Source organism: Cygnus atratus, chromosome 13 (genome assembly GCF_013377495.2).
Source record: "Cygnus atratus isolate AKBS03 ecotype Queensland, Australia chromosome 13, CAtr_DNAZoo_HiC_assembly, whole genome shotgun sequence".
NCBI classification, from domain to species: Eukaryota; Metazoa; Chordata; class Aves; order Anseriformes; family Anatidae; genus Cygnus; species Cygnus atratus.
The window spans coordinates 6,456,567-6,478,034 of NC_066374.1; the positions used below are offsets into that span (position 1 = coordinate 6,456,567).

Here is a 21,468-nt window from a genome sequence, read left to right on the forward strand (position 1 = left end):
TTACAGCACAGTATTGAATTTCCTGCGCAAAAGGTAGTCAATGACATCAGGGTCTGTCTGAAACAGTCTTCTTAAGATGTCATGCTGCATTTCTGGAGAGACCTAGGAGGGATACACAAACACACCTGCTCATGGCACCTCCTCCTCTCTGAAGGCAAAAAAGCAGACAGCCAAGGCCCTGTGCTGCAGAGCCAAAAGGACGCTGGGTCAGTGCTTGCTCACAGACCTGTAGAAGTGAAGACCTAAGTGGAATTTCACAGAGAGGGAGATGTGATGAATGGTTGGAGGTTAGTCACAGAAGATTAGGCCATAAATACGCAACCAAAGAAAGCCTGGCTCAAGGAAAGGGAGGATTAGAATCATAGAATCATTAAGGCTGGAAAAGACCTCCAAGATCATCTGGTCCAACCATTCCCCTACCACCAATGTCACCCACTAAGCCCACTAAACCCACCCACTAATCTAGCAGGAGGGTGGAGACAGGATGGAGCCAGACCCTTCCCAGAGGTGCCTGGGCACAGGCCAAGGTACAGCAGGGACAATTCTGATAGAGATAATTCTTCCCCTGGTGGAGGATCCATCCCAAATTAATATTCACATGCGTCATGAACAATGAATCACATTTACACAAGCTGACTCAAGTTACCTGCTGTTAAATGGGGCTGTGAATACATCCTCGCAACTATTAGGAAACAGTTCAGATGGGAAGAAAAAGTCTAGAAAAGCTGTCCTGAGAAAGCCTCACCTACCATGAACAGGGTCTGGTAATGTTCAATCAACCTCTGAACCACCAGTATGATGGCAGTGCTGTCTTCAAAGTTCTTGGCACCAGCATCTTTTTCTCCAGGCTTCTCTTTCTGCAGTATGTTGGGACCAAAGATTGTGGCCAAGTTTGAAACTGTCATTTTATTCCCAGGAATCTAGCAGGCAAGCACAAAGAGAAATTACAGATTACGTATGCACCAGCACAAGACCACCCTAGGACAGGAACACAAACTATTGAGTGAGGATCGAGTGCTGATCTGGGTCCAGTTTGGTCCTCCCTGAATGCAGGGCTAGCTTGAAGGGTGTGTGGTGCTGGAGTACATGTTCACCCCTTCTTTGCATCAGAGCCTCCATCTCCCTCTAACTCACTTTCACAACCTGTGCAAGAAGTTAACAGCTGATATTTCTACATTGTCTTACAATAGCGGGGGGTGGGGGGGAACAGTCTCTTTCCATCATGGAGAGACTTAGAGCTCAAATTGTCCAGAGAAACCAAAATCAACCTCAATGCATGATGGTGAGTTCTTCATGAAAGTTGCAGGTAGAATACTAAAGAGGCCCCTTGTGCTGCCTACAAGGGGTACAGCCAGGTCTCTCTGGGGTTACTGAAAACCAGAAAATCACGTAACTGGACTGGGAGCGACCCAGACTCACCATAGAAAATGAAATTTATTGACAATTTGTTTTTTAAGTCTTCTTATTTTTCTTTCTCTTCTTCTTTAAATGTTGCCTGCCTCAGTTTCTGTAAGAACAAAACCCAGTCCCTAACTAGCTGTACAACAGAGGGCAGCCTGAACTGTCACCTTTAATTGATCTAATTAAAACATTGGCTAAAAATTGAAAAAAATCCTCAGCATTTGGCTGGCTCAACAGTATCCAACGGAGAGAGCCATCGTGAACCCAAGGTGTCAAAGGAATAACTGAGGCTTGCAAGAAACTCTGCTGGGTTTTAAGCAACAAAGTTTGAACAATCCCTTCTTCATGCAGTTGATCCTTGTGGGCCAGCCTTACCTCCTGGCCATTGGGGCCCCAGGAGCTCTTGGCATGCTGGGCCACCTTGCTGAGGAACCGTAGAAGGCGGTGCAGCGTGTCACTGTGGCAGGGGGGCAGCACGAAGAGCAGCAGCTGGAGCACAACCAGCTGTGCCGGGACTTCCATGGCTAGGCAGGGAGAAACCCATTGTTAGTGCAGTTTCCAGCCTGCTATACACATATTTCCATCTGGACAGCCCTAGTTTAAATCCTCAGTAACAAGCTCTGGAGGGACCCAGACTGGTGTCCTACCCTTTACAGGAAAGCATGTAGTTCTGGCCAGTCTTTCATCCTGTCTGTGCAGAGATGAAACTCTGGGAGAACCCATTAAAATCTATGATGTGATTGCACTTGGTATTTTACAGCCCACAGCCAAAGACTGTCCTAGATCAGGCGGACTATAATGTGGTTATTGATGTGGAGAATCAAATACCAGAAGAGAAGGATGGAAAGGGGAAGGCAAAGAGTTGGTGAACAAGACCAGGAAAGAGTGAGGATGGAAGCAGTGGAAGCAGCCCAAAGACTCAGTCACCCTAAATATGGAGGGTAGGTGGACCTGGGCAAATAAATCCTTAACGGTGCAGACTGTTGGGCTAGGCCCCAAGCTCTACAACATCAAAACACTCTAATATAGAGAGACACACCACTGCCCCTCCTTTGTTGCCTGTCCCTTCTGAAGAGCTTATAGCCATCCATTGCAGCACTCCAGTCGTGGGAATGGTTCTACCACGTTTCAGTGATGGCAACTAAGGTATAGTTTGCCTGCTGCACAATAGCTTCCAGCTCCTCCTGTATGTTGCCCATGCTGCATGCATTACCGCAGATGCACTTGAGTCACTGTCCTAATGTGTGTACCTAAGTGGGTACTTACAGGCTGTGCTGAGGAAGGCTGCATAGAGCTCTCTGGGAATCAATGAATCTGACATGTCCCGAAGAAACTCTTTGAGCAGAGCAGCCACATCATGAACGCTTTGATGTTCATCCAAGAAAACATCCAGCCCTTGGTCAAACTCTTCCCTCAGCTTAAAGATAGAAATGAGAAGAATAAAAGCAACAGTCAGTTCTTCCTTTTTATATAAGTAATGCTGTCAAAAACTTCTCCCTGTGCAGAGCTAGTGCAAGAAAGCATGCCAGAGCCCAAAAGCTTGCTACTGACCAGAGGGAGCGCCTTGGCTGGTGAAGAGAACCCAGAGGGAGCTCTGAAGTGCCACCAGGGGAAGGAGGCTCCTATGCTAAAGGCAGCTTGGAGAGATGAAGCCTGCTTTCCATGGCTGCAAAAAAGGACCCAGCAGTTTACAGATATTCTGCTCCAGCATGGCCTGTGATACTTTAGAACTCTGCATGCCAACGTCTGCTTTATTCATTCACCTCCCATACAGGTATTTGTCCTTTGGATACGATATTAACAATATGAGGGTGCAGTAAGTGTCTCACTTTACCTGCTGAACTCTTTTCTTGGAGCTCCCAACTCGGAAGATGCCCACTGTCTGGAGACCTGTGGGACAGATGGGTTAGTGCTCTGCATTCTCACAGCTCCCTGCTGCCCCAACCTGTCCTTAGAGCACCTGAACATGTAAATGTCATGGAAACAGTTCTCTTGACCTGCACATGAGGCAGTGTGTCCTTCCCCATTTCTGGCAGAGGGGATAAGAAGAAAGGTTTTGGAGCCATAAGATTTGCTGGCGTTGATTGTCTGTGGCTCAGGGAGGAAAAGCCACCTTTACAGTCACTCTGAGATTTAGACTGGATTTGCAGGGGAAGTTAAGGCCAGCACACCAGGAAAGGGTCACTGATACACACAGGTGACATTCACCTCTCAGTCTAATGGCTACCTCCAGCCTGGAGGACTCTTCCTGGGTGACTGTTCAGCAGTGTACCCCGCCCCAGAAATGCTGTCTCCTCCTGTATCTGGGAGCTTCCAGGCCAAACTGCCCTGGCCCAGCACTTGCAATGGGTTTTACCAACCTACTCTGGGACAGACCACCCGACTGGAGAGAAATCTGTATTTACCGTATGTTTCAATATGTTTGCAACATCTGTCCACAATCCGTGGGACCTGCCAGGTGATGGGGTTGAGGCTTAACATCTTTTTCTTGCCCAGGCTTCTCCGTGGATGCAGCTCGTGGGGGTGTGACAACTGCAGTGCCTCCAGCAGCTTGGAACTGTTGTCACTCAGATCAGTGATGGAGTCCACGGACATTGCCCCCTGAGATGGAGGAGAGGTCATTCGCAGGGTGGCAGGAACTGCCCCACAAGATCCCACTGCACCATCATTCCTGTGACCTCAGAAGTTTGTGGGAAAGGTAAGTATCACCTCCAAATGAATGCAGAGGTCTACAGAAAGCCTATCCTGGGTTGCAATAGAATCACAGAAGCAACTTTCATCTCTCACGCATTTGTTTATGCGCACTGCTCCTAGTGGGAGGTGTTTCTAAACACAGCCTTCCTACTGGGGCAGAGCCTATGTTGCATGCAGACATGGGGAAAGAGGAAACATCCCCAAATCTTTCATTTTTGATTGTGCAATATACTGGATTTAGTTACCTACATTGGAGCTGCTCTACACCAGGATTTACAGGGACACAGCAGGAGTTGGGATGGGTCTCTATTCCAAAGAGATGAGGCAAACCAAATTCAAGTTAATACCCACCTCCCCGCACAGGAAACAGAACTAAAGCCAAGAAGCCTGTTTCTTATCTGTCATGACAGGAATTTGGCCATGTTCTTCTGGTAACTTTGGTTTTCCTCAGCTTTCTGCCTCCATAAAAGACAAGCTTGTAGAGACTGGCCCACCCCTCACAGTCCATCTCTTGGGTGGAAGTAGCCCCTGAGTGTGTGAACTGTGGCTATCTCATTTCTCTGAGGGCAGATAGGGACACAGAATGAGTAACTCACATCCATTAAAAAAAGGCCCTGGAAAACCAGATTTATTGCTGAAGCCAGGGCTTCCCCCAACCTACAATACTATCATGATGTGTCTGCCAGAGAATTTAGTCCATTTTTGCAATCATACCCTTCTCTGACTCCAGGAAGAGCTATGGTCAAGAAAAGCTGGGGAAAGAGGCTCTTCAGGGAACATCTCACAAGGTACCAGCCAACAGCTCCTGCCCATCTGGGACCTCTTCTGCATCTGAGCCCGAAAGTTTGTCACTGTTGCTTCCACCTCCAGGCACAGCCGGCGGCTACTCTTCACAGTTTCTTGCAGTTGCTTGTATGCACGATCATTGGCAATGACTTGGAAAAGTGGGATCCCAAAAGTCTGAGGAGAATAGTCTAGGAAAAAAACATGGAAGAAATTGAAAAGTATTGCTATCAGTGAAAAAACAAGAGGGAGCAAGTGCAGCATAGGCCAGCTGCCAAGGATACATGTGAATATCTGGACAAAATAATTAGCCGGCAGAAGAGAATAACAGATATAAAATATCAGACTGCTACTTAAAAATTGCCTTGAGTAGACTTTGTACTTGTGTGAAAAAAAAATAAAAAATGTTAAGTGCTCATTCCCAGCTGACTGCACTCTACGTTTCTGTTTTCCCCCACTTTCCAGCTGATATCCTTCAAGAGACCAGAAAAGAAACCAGAACTCGAACCAGCAAGACTAGGGGTAAAATGTGCAGGTAGGCAAGTGAACGTCTTTACATATGCACGTTCATGCACACACTCATATGCACTCTTTGACATACTCTCATATTTGTGTAATTATGATTACACACCACACTGAAAAAACAACAAAACAACATTGGTCTGGGACAAAGCATTTTGCTGACTTTGAACACTTCCCATCTCAGCCCCATCAAAAAATCACAAATTCTGTTTGAGTTGATGACCAAAACCTGGGTAAAAGGAAGGCTGCTCACCTTTCTTCTCCTTTGAAAAGCTCTCCAGTTTCTGGCGGATAGATTTACTGCTTTTAGGTCCAACTATGGGGACAAGAGAAAGCAAAGGCTATGCTTCATTAGGCTGCTTTAGTACAGTCCCACCTTAAAGTCATTTTCCTTTCTGCACCCTCACAGGTTGAGCGCGGCCACAGGCACCTCCCTTGGGTGAGTGAATGCGGTGAAGCTGACAAAGCAGTGACACACTTGTTAGACAAAACACATGCCACCCAGCAATCCCATCCTGATCCTAGACAGTCAAGCTCCATATTTAAATATGCTCCAAGATATACATTCAGAAGCATCAGTCATCATTTTTTATTGCAACTATGAACTGAAAACTCATCCATTAACCATACTAAATCATGCCAGAACACATCATCCTACTCTGGCTTGTGCTCTTTATTCCTTAAGAATTCTCTTCCTAGACACAGCTTATATAAATGTTTGGGTTATTTTGTAAGATTTACAAGAGAGCCATGTTGGTATGAACAGTATTTGTATGAAGAGTAGCCTAAGTTAATCATTATACAGCACCACATGTGTTGTTTCATTCAAATGACTAGATAGCAAGAAGATGAAGAACAATCTGGAGCCAAAAAAAGTACCTAGATAAGGAAGAAAAATGTCAGAGAAACTCCACTGCTTAAATAGCATCACAATAAATCCACTCCTAAAGCTTTCCAAATGTTCCCAATGGAAACAAACCAGGAGGCAGCAGATAGTAAAGAAACCATCAAGCTCCCCCTGTCCAGAAGGCATGAGCTGGCATCTCTGTGAGAGAGTAACACATAAAGCCCACTTCAAACCTGGAAGACAAGGATGACCTCTTTTCACTTAGAGATGTACCTCCTGCAGAGATTTCATCTTTCTTGTTCATCTCTTGCTTGAACCACATACTTATTCTTGCAGACTTGGACAAAATGAGATTGTGGTGCCCATCAAATGTTTCCTTTGCAGTTCAGAAGGGTAATCCTGAAAGTGGCTGTTTGCTCTAATGTCTAAGACGCTGCAGAAGATTGTGGGGACTGAACGAGGCAAAGACTGGAGGAAGGAAAAGAGCAGCCCAGAGAGTATCAAAGCTGAAGTCAGCCCCACAGGATGGTTCACAGGGAGAGGCACACCCTGTGTTCCTCGTAGTCTAGGTCCTCTCTGGAGATATGAGGATTAAAAAAGATGATGAACACCTTTTTATTGAGGAAAATAATAACTGGGCAATGGCTGTTTATTAAAGAAGGCAGAAATTGCAAACAGGTGATTGTTGGGGAACAGGTACAGACAGGTGGATGGACTCAAATGGAGACTGCATAGCCTAAATTCAGGCATTTCCAGATACTATGAACCTGTCTTTAAAACGCTGAGATAGGAGAATGGTGTTGCAGGTACAATATTTTCATAGCTAACCCTCATTTGGTATCTTACATTGACTACCTGTCAACCAACTGAAACAAACAAACAAAAAAAATATAGCAGTTAGAAATCTAACGGGTACAAAGATGGCCCAAAGGAAAGAGGAATTCACCTGACAGCAGTTGCAACATGAGTGGGGTGTTCAAAGTACATACAAGGATGAGACTGAGACTTTACAGTCTCTGTGCTTATCCTGCAGGAATAGAGGAGCCTCACTAACAAAACGCAGCACACAACAGCAAAGAAGGAAAGACTGCTTTTTGTTTGTTTGTTTGTTTTCACTGAAATGTTCCACAGAGAAGCTCCTGCTGCAGAGTATCACTGAGAATGGTTCGCAAGAGCTCAAAAAAAAAAAAAAAGAAACGGGAGTGAAAGGGAAGCTCTCTCTCTTTTACTCTTCTTGAAGCCATTTAATAGCAAACAAAACTTGGATGTCACCCAGAATAAGTAGGCACGGTTACATTCTGGCACCTACTTGCCATTCAGTATGAGGTTGAGGATGGGTGTTAAAAAAGCTTCTTCCCTGGGACAGTGCCCCAGAAAGGTGGGGGGCTCCATCCTTGGAGGGTCCCAACCCCAGCCTCCTGGCTGGTGCTGGTGCCGTAGTGGGGCTGGAGAACCCCCAGGCTCCTTTTGCAACCGCTCTGCTGGCACCAGGTGACCGTATAGCTGGTAAACCATATGTGAACTGTATTTTCTGTCCTACTGGGATGCCAAAATACAGCGTAGTGAATAGAGCTGGTCTGTCCACTGTTAAGTAACAAGTACAATTTGGGAAGGAGTCTACTGATTCCCATCTCATTGTGCTTGCATGGTTAGATGTGAAGACATCAGGGGCACAGGCAGTTATGGGAATGCAGATAATGCCTGTATTTCTTTGTAGGCTAGGGTCGAGGAGCACAGTCCCTGTGGAACTTCTATATTTATCTCACCATTAATTTCAGTAGCATATCCTCTAGCCTTGCATAAGCCCCATCCCAGCATCAGAACTTTGTGCTGAACACTAATGCACAAAGCAAAGCTTCTCCCATCCCAACGGAATTAAGATGGCCCTGCTGGAAGACCTTGCTGAATCATGTTGCATCTGTTTTGGATTAGGAGAACCAGAGGCAAACAACAGACAAGGTCATATTCTCACACTCATATAGCCACGCAAACCTTCCTTAGAAGGCTCATTAGGCCTTCAAAGCTCATACCAAAACAGGAAACGAAAAATTGAATGGAACAAAACTCTTAAGTGTCACAAATGTCATTCCATAAACATTATACCACATTATGAAGTGCAGGAGTGAAGATGAATAACAATAATGGCTCAGATCTTGTTCCTTCCCTGGCAAAAGCCATCCTCTCCCATCCTCTACCTTTAGCCAAGCTGAGATCTCCAACAAGCAGCTTTTCCTGCAGCTGGTAGAGGGCTAGCTCTTGCAGACTGGCTCTTTCCAACTCCGAAAGGCTGTGTAGGGACACGGGCTGCATTTTAGTGCTTTGTCCTGGCAGGAGAGCTGAGAGGTCTGAGCTGAAAGGTCCTCTGAAAAACATACATGTAAAAGTAAAAGACTCAGGAGCACATTGCAGACACACCTGCTTTGGAAGAGAAGCTACGGAAAATGTCACACGGTGTCTTTCCAAGTGCAAAAGACACTTGCCCCTCTTTCACCTCTCCAAAGAGCCTGCTGATCTGTAGGTGCCCTGGACACACTGGCTCTCTTTGCCCTTCCAAGCAAAGGCCTTTGAAGGCATCAGGGATCTCAGTCCTGGCTCTTGAGACCCAGCAGGCTCCCTGAGGCATCTCACCGCTTAGCAGAGAGGTTCCTGACTAGTTCTGGCTGCCTCTGTTTTCACATGAAGCCCAACACTATCAGGCTCTTGTACACAACACAGGGCACATCCTAGCTAGCCAGAGTAGGAACCACAGTCCCCATGCTGGCCACCATGGGAACATAGTTCCTGGCTGGTGTCAGCACCTAGACCATGCTCCACGTGAGCAAAGTCAGGATAGACGCATGTCTGGCCATCTCCTTACCAAAACCAGAACAAATAACAATTCCAAAGCTTGACAAAACCTCACAAGAGGAAAACAAAAGCAGCACTTATCCCTGCTTGGTCTAACACCTTATCTCACATGCTGCTCTTCCCCTTTCTCCACTCACATGAGATTTGCTCAGCAAACAACAAACTCATGAAGCCAGGGGCTCTCCTTCCATCTCATCACGTCCTCACAGACCTAACCCTCAGCTGCATTTGTTTGCAGCTACGTTGGAATCAGCTCTGGATTTGTTCAGACACAGACTTTGCCTTCCACCCCTCCCTTTCTCCCTCCCAGAACTAATACCTGATAAAAACCTCTTGGTGGCCTGAGCATTTCCCAGCTCCCCCAAGCACCTCCCCTTGCTTCGTCCCAACCCTCCAACAGACCCCGCTGCTCCATCCCAGGTGCAGCATCTGACACTTGCTCTTGTTAAACTTTATCTTGTTGTCTTGTTAAACAGTTGTTGATTACCCAGACCTTTAATTTGTCGAGATCTCTCTGCAAGGCCTCTCTACCCTTGAGGGAGTCAAGAGCGCCTCCCAATCACTTGCAAACCTCTAAAATCTGAAAATTATCACACATCCCACATCCCACTAAATAAGATTCATGGCTCCATTTTATTCATAAACTGTTCTTCTCTGCCTTCTTTCCCCATTATAAATTGTTTAATTTCTGAATTTAATAATTAACACTGAGCTCTATTTCTTCTAAATCACAATCCCATGGGGTCAAAGCCTCAATGTCTTTACTCTCAGCAGTGGATGGACTACAGCTGACAGCTCACAGCCCCATGCAGGTCACAGTTGACCGCTGAATGCCCCATGCCCAGCCAGGCAGCGTGTCATCAGCCTCCAGGCAGTGGTTGCTGACCACTTTCCCTGCAACTTTGCCTCTCCCTGTTATTTGCAGAGAGGCTGTGGTGGGGCTTGCCCTTGCTCCCTGATCCTTCAGCACTCCTTGCAACACCTCTGCTGGCACCCATCAAATGCAAGCCACAGTCCAAAGAGCGAAAAGCAGCAGTAAAAAGGAGAAATGACGAGGGTTACTAGCATGTACATAGAAAAGATGTAGTCAAAGTACAGGCTACAAAGGAGCTTTCCCAAGGAGGGCTTTAAAGCAATATCAAAAAATAAGTTTCTGGAAATCTAGAGTGAGTGATGACAGTGAAAACACTCAGGAGTGCTGGCCCAGGCAGTGTGACTAGGCAGCCTGCACAGGCTCTTGTATTAGCCCCAGCACACCTCCATCCTCTGTGCCTCGGGAGGAATGTTGTCAGCCATAGTGTTTGTTTTGGCCAGGTTTCCAGTTCTTAAACAGATTTAGAAAGTTATATAAATTGAAAAAAAAAAAAAAAAAAGAGTTGCTATGAACTCCCCAGAAGGGCAAAAGAAAAAGGGAATTCAGCTAAAGGCGAAGATATTCTTGAAAATTTTGAAGTTTATTACAAAAACTATATGCCTCTGTTAGGATTTGGTGACAAAAATGAGATGCAATACAGCCAAGTTTTCTGGTACTGCTCAACACTGTTGTAAGTTAAAAACCTTCCAAACCTGCTCGCAAACCTGAGCACCAACCCAGGTGCTCACAGCTATTTAATACACTGGATCAGGGTGAATCTCCCAGAAAGAGTTGTGCAATGCTACATACATTGCAGCTAACCCTGCATATAGCCAGATTTAGCACCGACCACTCTACAGCTTTTGGAGCTTGGGGGATACATTAGCAGAGCCCAGAGAGTCACAACACCTGCTGGAATTTGAAGTCAAGCACAGTCCATGAAGGCATTCGTGTCTTGCCTGAAAAGGGACTTTTTCATTATTACATTGTTGAACAACATCAGGATCTGCAGCTTGTTTGACTTCCCCTTAGCTGATCTGCCCCTCCATGTGAGCCTTCCCAAGAGAGGCTCAACAGAGACCCATAGCTTTGAACTTTGCTTTTTATAACTTTAATAATGAAAAAAAAAATGAAGGAAGGAGGAAAGGAGGGAAAACATTTCATTTATTGTCTGAGAGGGACTGCAAGTAAGCAGTCAGACTTAAGTAACTAACTGGTCCTACCAAGTTTTACAAACAGAGTTCCTGGGACATGAGGTCCCCTGGGGTAGGCTGGGTGAGAGAAGGAGACGGATAAAAACAGTGGCTTTGGCAAGCAAGAACATCTCCATTTGCCAGCAATAGCTCATGTGTTTCTGACATGACAGAGCCAGGGATGGGCAGAAGTGGTGCCTGACCAGAAGTCTCCTGGCAGCACGTGAGCTCTGCTACCAGCAAATGCTGCAGATGGAGAGACAGCCCCTGAGATAGTCAAACCGAAGGAAATTACCTTTCTGTAGGTGAAGCTCACAGATCCAGACAGAGCCCACATTCACAGCCCCTGCCTGAGCTGAGAGAATGGTCTGAGCAGAGTCACTGAGGATGCAGCTGCCTTGAGGAAAGGAGGAGGAAACCCAATTAGAATAGAGAGCAGAAGAGAGAGAGAAAGCAGGAAGTTGTGGAAACCCTCTGCTTATCTGGTGCTAGTCTACACCCTACAAGAATAGCCATATGAAATGCCACCATCACTAGCTTTAAGATAAACTTGTTAATGGTTAATAACAAAACAACTGGCATTACGTCTTGCAACTACTTTATGTTTGTGCTTACAGGAGCAAGCTAGATTGGGAACACCAGCAACTTCTAAATCTCCCTGGTCACAGCACAGCAACTCAGTGGACCCCAGGGGTGTCCTGAGTTGTGCGACGTCCTGCAGAGCCCTCTTTATGAGAGTAGGGCAGGCAGGTATCAGTGGACGAGCCTGGGCACTGGTGCTCCCTTAAAGGAGGGAAATACACAGCTGGGGAAAAGCCAGAGTACTACAAATCCTACTTCAGAGGTGGATCCCATAAAAGGAATTGTATTAATCCTAAAACAGAAATAAAAAGTTTTTTATTTGGAATGCTAACATTGCACTTCCTCTCTGCAATGACTTTCCACGCTTATTTTTAGGACTAGGTCTTATTTAAATAATTTCATGGGAAAAGCTCAGCTCAGCTGCCCCTTCTAGTCCCAGAGAGCTGCATTTTCTCCCCCATTTTCAGAAGTAAAGTTGCCCTCTTTCCAGCTGGAATGAAGGACTTGCATTTACCTTTTTCGTTTTCTTCTCACAGCATGACCAGTGACAGCCCGGGCTCACTTCTTTTCCTTCAAGATGATGAATTTTAAAGCAGCGTCTCCACCGCGTCCTGCACAGCCCCTTACAGAGGGTGAGGGAACCTTCCCTGCTTGCAGTGAGGATGAGAAGTGATGGGGAAGAAAATCTAAATGCAGCCAAGGGGAGGAGAAGGGTGGTGAGAAAATGAATTTTCTGCCAAGAGAAATGAGAGCCAGAAACATTGTGTTGAGATAGAGGGCAGGGTTAGATGGGAAGGAACAGCACTTCCCACGCCTGACAGTGTTTATTCCTTGGCAGAAAGGATCGTTGCTCAATCCCCTGTCCCCATGCTTTCCCTACCCTTCTCTATCAATAACTAGGACACCCACAAAAGCAGTAGCTGTTCTGGCAGATTAAACCTGAAAGGGAAATTTGCTGCTTAGGTGCTGGTCTGTGAAGTGGCTGGGTTTCATCTTGGCTCTCCGTGCTTTGAACTGGTCCATCACATTCTCTTAGAAATGACCAAGTCTCTTAGCGCAGCTTGGCACAGGCAGGCTGGGCCAGGCACATGGCTGCCCTCTGTACCCATGAAGGATCTGAGGGGCCACCAACATCCTGTGCGAAGCTTTGGCGTTACAGAGCTCACAGGCCTGACAGAATAGGTGCACAGCTGGCGTTTTGTACGACACGTTGTGTGTGGCGGTTACAGATCCCAGACAACCTTACCTGTCTACAACAAGTCACAAAGCATGCATGGCGAGACATAAAATTGGAACTTTGCAAGTCAACAAGCCCACAAGCACCTCGGGGACCACAGGCCAGACATCTGCTCACTGGTGGTCATCCTGTCCCCAGATGGTTTGCTAGCGCCAGCTTCCATGTAGCAATTTCAACCACGGAAAGCTCTTCTGTGCTCACCGGTGAGTGCAAGGTGACCCCTGGCTCCTATGCTCCGGAGTATTCAGTCCTGCACAACAGTCTGCTAGCACATGCATGATCACACACCCAATCCTAGACCAGCTCTTATATCTCCAGAGCATCTTTCTCCAGGAATGCCTAGGTTATCCTCAGGCTCCTTTTTAAACTAGATGCCTCCCGTTTATCTGGGACCTAGCTCTGCCGTTACCAACTGCCGTGAGGCGGGCTCGGCATCTTGCAATACAGCAGGCAGGGCACCAGTTGCCACCAGCTGAACTTCCCTCCTTGCAGCAGTTACTCTTTGAGGAGTCACAGCCAGGCTTGCAGCTACCTCCAAAATGGACATCCATTGCATGAGAACCCCCTTGGAATGCTGTTTGCCCCTTTGTGGAGTCTCGTCTTTACGAGCACGGGTGCTCTGCTGCACCAAACCTGGCTGCACAAGCACTGCACCACTGGAAAACATAGAGCCCCATCAGCACCACATGCTTTTGGTGTAGATACAGAAGCAGGAAAAAGAATCCCACAGAATATAAATGCCCTCAAGTGCAGGACGTCAGCCTATACAGCACAATGCAATGCAGCGCGTAAACAACCGCACTACCTTTGTGACAGTCCCAGGCAGAGCAGGGATCTCCAGGCTGCCTGGGTCCCACTGCTTGCATCTGGTTTATAAAGCACCGACACCACCCCACACAGGCAAACACTGAAAACCAGAGTTAAAGGCTGCCTCGCAGCAGGGTAACAGCAAAACACGCAGATGAACCATGCCCAGATGAAGGGCCCCTACTTGGGCAAGCATCTCCTCCAGGACAGGTCATTCCGCTGGAGCTCTGCCACATCAGCAGCACCACCAGTGAGACAGAGGAGGGATGCAGTGACCCCCAGTAACTGTGTTACAAGGCAACCCTCCTGTACGCAGTTAGCATCATTCTTAGTAAGAACAAGCACAACAGTTCCTAAAGCAGTGAAAACAATTGTGTGATCCAGAAAGGAGAAACACAATGAAGCGAAAGCCTCCTCCCTACTCTTGCTGCTCCCCGCCAACTCTGGAAGCACAGTGACACGGCCAGTTGCCATTTCTAGGTTGTTTCTCATGTCCTTGTTGGAAAGAACATCTGATTTGATTTTTGGGAGTCCCTGTGTGGAGCCAGGAGTTGGAGTTGGTGATCCTTGTGGGTCCCTTCCAACTCTGAATATTCTATGATACTATTCTAAGAACCATACTTGCACAACATGGCCATAGCCCATGCGTGTCCTCAGCTTCCCTTAAACACACATTGTTTCTTTTAATGTCTGCCCCAAACACTGACATAATTAGCAAACTCTATCTGCTCTGAGGAAGAGGGAAGGAGGTCACAGACCTTGAATTCAGTAACTGTTCAATAAATCACAAAAGCCCAGAGAGTAAGCAGGGAGCATTTTGTAGCAGTTTGCTGCTATTCAATTGCTGGCTGCTATCTTTCTGAGTGTTCTTAAAATTTACTTAATGTTTTCTTGCACGAATGTCACACATGCTTTGCGCATGGCAGCGTCACTGAGAAGAGTTCATGGGCCAATGTCTACTCTCTCAAACCTTTCATTTTAATGATGGAGCGCTCCCTTTCCTATAGCAGACAATGCAAGTTGGGTGAGGAAAAAAAAAAGCAACAAGGCCAAGATTTGAACATTAAAAATGTTTATTCCTTAAAAATACAATGTTTACCTGTAGTGACAGAAATATTCAGAATTATTAAAAAGGGTTTTCATATGCTTCCAGTGTAGCAGTCCTTCAGTGTCAGGAACAAAAGTGAGCAGGTAGTTCCCCCCCAACACCCATGGGAAGCCTGGTCCCAACAGAAAGGTTTGTTCCACCCATTTCTGCTGCCTGTGCCAAAATGAACTACGTACAGATCTCTCACTAGGTTCTAAAGCTCCAGGAGGCATCCACTGCCAGAGCTCTCTCTGATGACAGAATATTGTTTGTTTGGTTGGTTTTAGATTCTTTTTTTTAAAGCATTTTACCCTATATCTTACCAACCTTCTGTAGAGGGCTGGGGAGCCTGATGTTTACTGAGAATGAGGTACAGCCTTGGGGAAGATTCAGGAGGAGAGAAGTCTGTGCTGTTTTCTAGAACTTTCTGAAGCTCAATCTCAAAAACGAACTGGATGGAGAAATTTGATGGTAAGCTGTTAGAAAAATACAGGTCTGACATAGGCCCTTTGTTCTACCCAGATCAGTAGAAAATTAGATACACCTCCTACATTGAAAATTATTCACAGACTGGTTCTGCAATGCACAAATCCTCAGAGAAACCACCACAATCACACTCCTAGTGACGCTGCCTTCAAATTAGCTTAACAGTTAAATCTTCAGTAGAGAAAAGAGCATGAAAAAGATCTGACTGTTAGGCTCATAGAGACTCTGAACCAAGTCATCTTCTGTTTAAACATACCTCATTTTTTTGTCATATAAATGTCTAAAAAAATGTCATTTTTTCCCTCTGGGTGGTTCTGGAAACCAGAAAATTATTTTTTGTTGGTGCTTCAGTGGACAGTCTATGGCTGTTCCTACCAGTAAAAAGAAGGTACAGGATGAGAGATTTAGGCACACAAAACACATACAACATTGGCAAAACATATGGTCAACACAATGGGCTTAAAAATATCAGACGAACTTTGTACACAAAGTGTATCAAACAGCACTTTGCTTCTTAACAAAATAACTGATCAAAGAAGCTCCAGCACTTCAGGTTTCTTCTAGAGCTACTCTGGACTTAAAATTTCACTTACATATTATCCCATGCGTGCAAGATAATCGTCATAAACAGAGGTAAGAGGCATCCTAAGTTTTCTTGACACACACATCCTCCTGTTGTTTTCAGTGTTAAGTCAGTTCAACTGAAGCTCAAGTCATTTTCAACCCATCAAAACCACAAAACTTCCATTTTTTCTCTAAACTGGCCCCAACCCCACTCAGCTCCTGTTTGAATGTAGTTTGAAGTCTGGTCATGAGAACCTCCACTTCGGTGGTGCAAATCTGTGAAAACAAAAGGAAAACTTCACTAAAAAAAGAAGATTCTTTTGGTTACAGAAGCCCTGTAATGACTGGTTACATTCAAACTCAAGCACATTTAATTGCTAAAATAAATCTAGGATTTCCCTAGGTCTCTTGTCCAAATATTAATGGTGATAACTTTGGGATGGCATGAGTTGTGCTACTGTCACACTTCAGAGTGAGATGGCTGCAGCTATAATGCTAAAAATAAATAAAGGGTAAAAAGAATGTCCTATTTTTTTCACTGCTGAATGCAAGATAATGGATTAAAAACTCCCAAGCATTTATGTAACTGAACAGTAAATACTACTGCCACTGCTTTGAGAATAGAGTTCTCAGCTAGTGCATACAGAAATCAGGGACACTGGGAACTTACGGAGACTTTTGATTCTCATTCTGAACAGTCACAAACATTCACGCACAATGTAGCTATCATGTCCCTAACAGGTCCGGAGCTACTCATATGGAGTTATTATCTGGAGGTTACACTGGTGCAGATAGGTAACCTAAATATGTAGTCAGGCTTGCTTGAGCAAGTCTTATTTCAGCTTGTCTTATTTCAAGTAGTGACCAATGGTAGAGAATGACCCATCCAATTCCCAAGCAGAGCAGAGCTCTCTCTGGTACAGCTCCAGGGATGTGACACTACCCACCTTTCAAGGAGCCTCTTGGCAGCTTTCTTCAGGAAGCACTATCTGAGGAAGCTTTTTAAATGTTTCTAACACTGCGAGTGGTAGGAAGGTATGTTACACGGTTTTCTCATAAAGCTCTTAAAGCCTCTAGAACCAGTGTGGCAAATTTAAGAGTTTTGTCAATGCTGCCTCCTATAAAAGCCCAAACTTAAGCCTCCATAGTGTTTTCATGGGGTTGAAGCAGTGCACCTAGCTGCTAGCATCTTTGCCTAGTCACACATCACAATGACACATAAGCAGGCCATAAATTTGACTGTTCTGGCATTTACTAGATACAATTAAAGTTCAGCAAGTGGAAAAAAAAAAAACTCTAAGATGCTGCAAGTTTCAAGACATATAAAAACTGCAAAGGCTGTGTCCACCTTATGTTCAATTGCCTGCAACTGTTTTCTTACTGCAGCAGAACCATTAAAAATGTATTTGTTGTATTAATAACAATTCAAGTTTGCTTCTCTTGTGTGTTTGGGACTGCTCTGACACATGTTCAGAGCTACCTCTGCACAATAACCTCATCCACCTGCTGGATAGGTAAAACATTAGCATACGTTTTTGGATGAAAATGTGGGTATTTTCCAAGACTGCAGGGAATGTGACATCTTTTTTACATCTTCTGCTGATCTACCACAGTAACTGGTTTTGGTTTTAATTCCCTTTAGAGTTTGCATAGTTTGTAGTCCTACTGCTGCAGTACTGTCAGTTTTCAGGGGCTGTGCTTCAAGCTTGGTGTGTACAGACCACACACCTCAGCAATGCTTCCTGCTGCTGCTTCATTTCCACCTCTGACACTGGTTTCAGTGTGACTATTCTGTAATGTCAAGTCTGATCCCACTGCATGCTGTCTAATACAATGCATAACCGGATTTTCCAGTAGATAATCTTGAGTCATTTCTCCTACCATCCTTCAAAGTCATGTTTGACTCTGACCCTCTCAAAGAAGCATTACGTTGTTCTTTTTATTCACTCGTTTTCACTGTATGTCAGCAAGAATCACAGTTTTTAGGTAGGACTCAGCTGGGCAGAAAAGTTCTTTACTTTCAAGAGGGCAGGTTACCATTTGCCACTGAGAAAACAAAGTAGCAGAATGTATATTCACTTTTAAGGCTTCATTAGTGTGCAAGTGCATGAAAACGCTTTGATGTGATAAAGATCAAGAGCACCTGCTTTGCAAGATGGGTTTGTGTTTGGCAGGTGTACTTTTGTCATCATTCTGTTTTCCAATCAGGTAGAAATGACAGTTTCAAAGTTTTAAGACAAAGAAAAGGCACAAGCTCAGGCTGGCAATGGGTTTAGTAAAGAAGTTGTTCAACCTAAAACATGGAGCAGATAGTAGACACCCCAAGAGAACCATCATCTATATTACTCAGCACGTGCAGTGCTCACAGTAGTATTGGAGAAGTTCTGTTGGGATTATTTCAGGGCTCCAAAGTGCCCTTGATTTTAACTTCTGCACTGTCTACTAACCTGCTGGCTTACTTGGTGAGACTGACAGGCAGTGAATAGGGGAAAGATATTCTTTTATTCCCTGCTGGCAGCTTCAAAAAAATAGGTGCTGCCCAGAAGTGGGGAGGTGCTCTCTCTCTACCCCTGCCCGACCTCAAGCCAAAAACAGGTAGACTTTAAAAACAAAAACCACAACTAATACCTAGCTCTCACAATAATGAAGACAAGAACAGTAAGATGTAACCTGAAGAAGAAATGGGAAGACCTTCTTTTAAGAGATCACACACACAAAAATCCTGTTGAAGTTAGCAGGTTACCCAAGTGTCACCAAACAATAAAGAGGACTGACAGCATTGCAGAGATTAAAGGACGCGCTTTTCACTGTAGTTTTCTGCTAAGCTAAGCAGAAATTCTGCTAAGCAGAAATTTCCAATGAAGTGAAGCACTTTACTACACTTTAAATCACAAACAGGAAATGTCAGAAGCCTGATGAAATACATGGCAGCATTCCTTTAGGAGCTCCAAAGAAAAACAAAGGTAGCTGTTTGCCTCTTAGACAAATTCAGAACTTGCACGAAAAGATGAACTATTATGTATACCATTAAAGGGACGGAGCGAGCCTGGGAAAGTGCAGGCCAGTGAGCCTGATCACTTTCTTAGAATGGGGAAAATTAAGCACTAAGATATAAACAAAAGCAGCCCGAGAAAGTTCCAGGCACAAGAGATGATTCCCATGATGGTAAGTATCCTGTTCATGGAGCACTTTAAGGAAGATAATCAAAGTATGTAAGTATAGTACAATAGCAAGATGCAATTTGCTTGAACCTTCAAAAGCTTTTACACAGTAACAGAATATCCTGAGCAGGAAGGGACCCACAAGGATCATGAAGTCCAACTCCTGGGTCCCCAAAGGGCCACCCCAAAATCAGACCCTATGTCTGAGAGCATTGTCCAAACACTTCTTGAACTCCAGCAGCTCAGTGCTGTGACCACTGCCATGAGGAGCCTGTGCCAGTGCCCGACCACCTCTGGGTGCAGAACCTCTCCCTAACAGCCAGCCTGACCCTCCCCTGTCCCAGCTCCATGCCGTTCCCTCGGGTCCTGTCGCCGTCCCCAGAGAGCAGAGCTCAGCGCCTGCCCCTCCGCTCCCCTCGTGAGGGAGCTGCAGGCTGCCATGAGGTCAACCCCCCTAATGGGGAGGTCAGTCCCTCCCCATTTACTCTGATAAGGAGTCTGAAGCCAGCAATATACATAAATAGTGCAGGAAACAGCAGCTTCTCCTTGTACTAAGGAAAACGCACAAGTGCTCTTCTTGTTACTGTCCTTTGAGCCCTGCGCCAAGAACTTGATCCCTCCACTTAGCACAGACCTCTGTACCAGGGGTTGTGGTTCAATCCTTATGCTCTCATAGTTTAAGGCACAGCATCCTCCTAAAAATGACTTCACTTCTACTGTCAAAGCAGAGACACAAAAGGGTCGATGAAGATCCACGTGATCAGAAATATGGAAAAACTTTGCACAGAGACACAAAGACATTAAGTCTGTTCAGTTTAGATAGAATATATACAGTGGCAAAGCAGTACAATAAACAGTATGAAAGGGGCAAGTTATTTTCTCTTAACTTGGAAGTCGTAAGGATAAGGGAAACAAAGGTAATTTAACAGTAAACTTAAACAGAATAAACAAAAATACATTTCAGATGCAGATTTTAAACATGGAATTCACTGTTGCAAAATACACTTAGTGTCAAAGGGTTTTCTTGATTTATGAGCAGGATCACACGCAAACATTAGCGATAAGAACATCACCTTCAGCTCCGTATTTAGGTTAACATTAAGCAGTGTAAGGGTTAAGCCAGAAGCTATGAAGAAAGTTCACCCCTACCCTTGTCCGCTTCCAGCAAATTATTCCAGGTAATAGACACAAGCTCTTACAGTCCTCACCCCCAACCAGCATCATTCCCAGGGAGGAAATTACACACTCAGAACACAAACGTACTGCCTAGGCTTGCTCAGGGAAATGGAGATATTGGTACACCTACTTTGCTGTCCAGGCGCTGCAGGTAGGAACAGATGTACTCTATGCTTGCTCCAAATGGGTGCACATGAAGAAACGTTGAAATTATTCCTGGAGAAAGGAACACCACAAACATCATTCTCATGAGAAGAGTTAGTTAGGAAGCCCAGCTCTCTGCCACTGCTAGCACAGAACATAGGGATCTTATCAGGCATTTTTGGTTTTAAATACAGTGAAGTTTGGAGGCTGCAAAGGAAACAACAGCTAATTGATGCAATTGGTTAGCACTTAAAACAGACCTCACTGCTCTCAATACCTATTGAGTAATGGTAACATGCCCCATGATGATCCTTGTCAAAATTCAGCAAGAGGTTATCATAAATGTGGGGATTCAAGGCTAAAGGAGAGGGAAAGCTGTGCTCCAGATGTATCACTTCAAGGAGCAGGAAAAGACAGAAGGCAAATGGAGAGAGCAAGCAGTGATATATGTGCCCCATCTCACAAGTCTTGCAGCACTCAGTTAAACAGAGCAACACAAGTTTGTAACCTGTCCCACAGAGACTCTTTTCTAGCTCACAGGCAGAACTGTAAAATCCAAAATACTAACTTGTAGTTCTGACCATCATCTGAAGTAAAAGCTAGTGCCTGTGATCTTTCCCTGAAAGTCCCCTTTTTTCTCTGCAGACACCAGACCGTGATCTAGCACAAACAGACCCATCTGAATAGCCGTAAATGATTTATTGTTGTTCTCAAATCATATGTGGAGGAATGGCCAAAGAGAACTAGACTGAGTGACAAGAAAGAAACTACCTTGTCCCATCAAGAAGAGAATTTCTGTTCCTCCCACTTAATGCTTCAAAATTTTTTTCAGCTACTGGCTTTTGGTTGAAAATTTGTAGCATGCAGTGTTAGGTTATTTTTCAATATCACTTGGACTAAGCAAGGAGAAAGGAAATAAAAAGTATAGCAGATATGCCTATGCTGTAAACTAGAGTTCACCAATCCCTTTGTAGCTGAGCATCGCTTGAAAACACAGGCACATTTCTCATCTCCCTAAATCCATCCCTACCCTCTCTGCCACCTTTCTCTATCTTTTTTTCCTCTCCGGCTATGGCTTCTAAAG

The 21,468-nt window shown here is 45.0% G+C and overlaps 2 protein-coding genes across 5 annotated transcripts in view; both read right to left on the reverse strand.

Moving 5' to 3' along the window:
* Positions 1–6,569, reverse strand: ARHGAP36 (Rho GTPase activating protein 36). The gene is made up of 9 exons (XM_035541629.2): positions 6,521–6,569; positions 5,654–5,716; positions 4,888–5,069; positions 3,807–4,002; positions 3,236–3,291; positions 2,668–2,818; positions 1,777–1,925; positions 750–920; positions 1–102 (listed from the first exon to the last, which is right to left on the reverse strand). The coding sequence occupies exons 1-9, from the start codon at positions 6,567–6,569 to the stop codon at positions 1–3; spliced, it is 1,119 nt and encodes a 372-aa protein (XP_035397522.2).
* Positions 6,570–14,824: 8,255 nt separating this feature from the next.
* ENOX2 (ecto-NOX disulfide-thiol exchanger 2) overlaps positions 14,825–21,468 on the reverse strand; it is a 50,669-nt gene continuing 44,025 nt past the window's right edge. For 3 of the 4 annotated variants that reach the window (XM_035541316.2, XM_035541314.2, XM_035541313.2), the window contains exons 14-15: positions 20,371–20,456; positions 14,825–16,179 (exon numbers count right to left, since the gene is read on the reverse strand). In XM_035541316.2, the coding sequence (XP_035397209.2) occupies positions 16,048–16,179; positions 20,371–20,456 (218 nt within the window). In that variant the 3' untranslated portion in view covers positions 14,825–16,047. The remainder of the gene's footprint in view (positions 16,180–20,370; positions 20,457–21,468) is intronic. The other variant, XM_035541312.2, reaches the window with a different exon arrangement.

Coding starts and splice junctions, on each gene's coding strand:
- ARHGAP36 (XM_035541629.2), bottom strand. CDS start 6,569: ATGTGGTTCAAGCAAGAGATGAACAAGAAAGATGAAATCTCTGCAGGA. Junction 5,717..6,520: donor AGATGAAATCTCTGCAGGAG/GTACATCTCTAA, acceptor TTGTCCCCATAG/TTGGACCTAAAAGCAGTAAA. Junction 921..1,776: donor GGGGCCCCAATGGCCAGGAG/GTAAGGCTGGCC, acceptor CTTGCCTGCTAG/ATTCCTGGGAATAAAATGAC.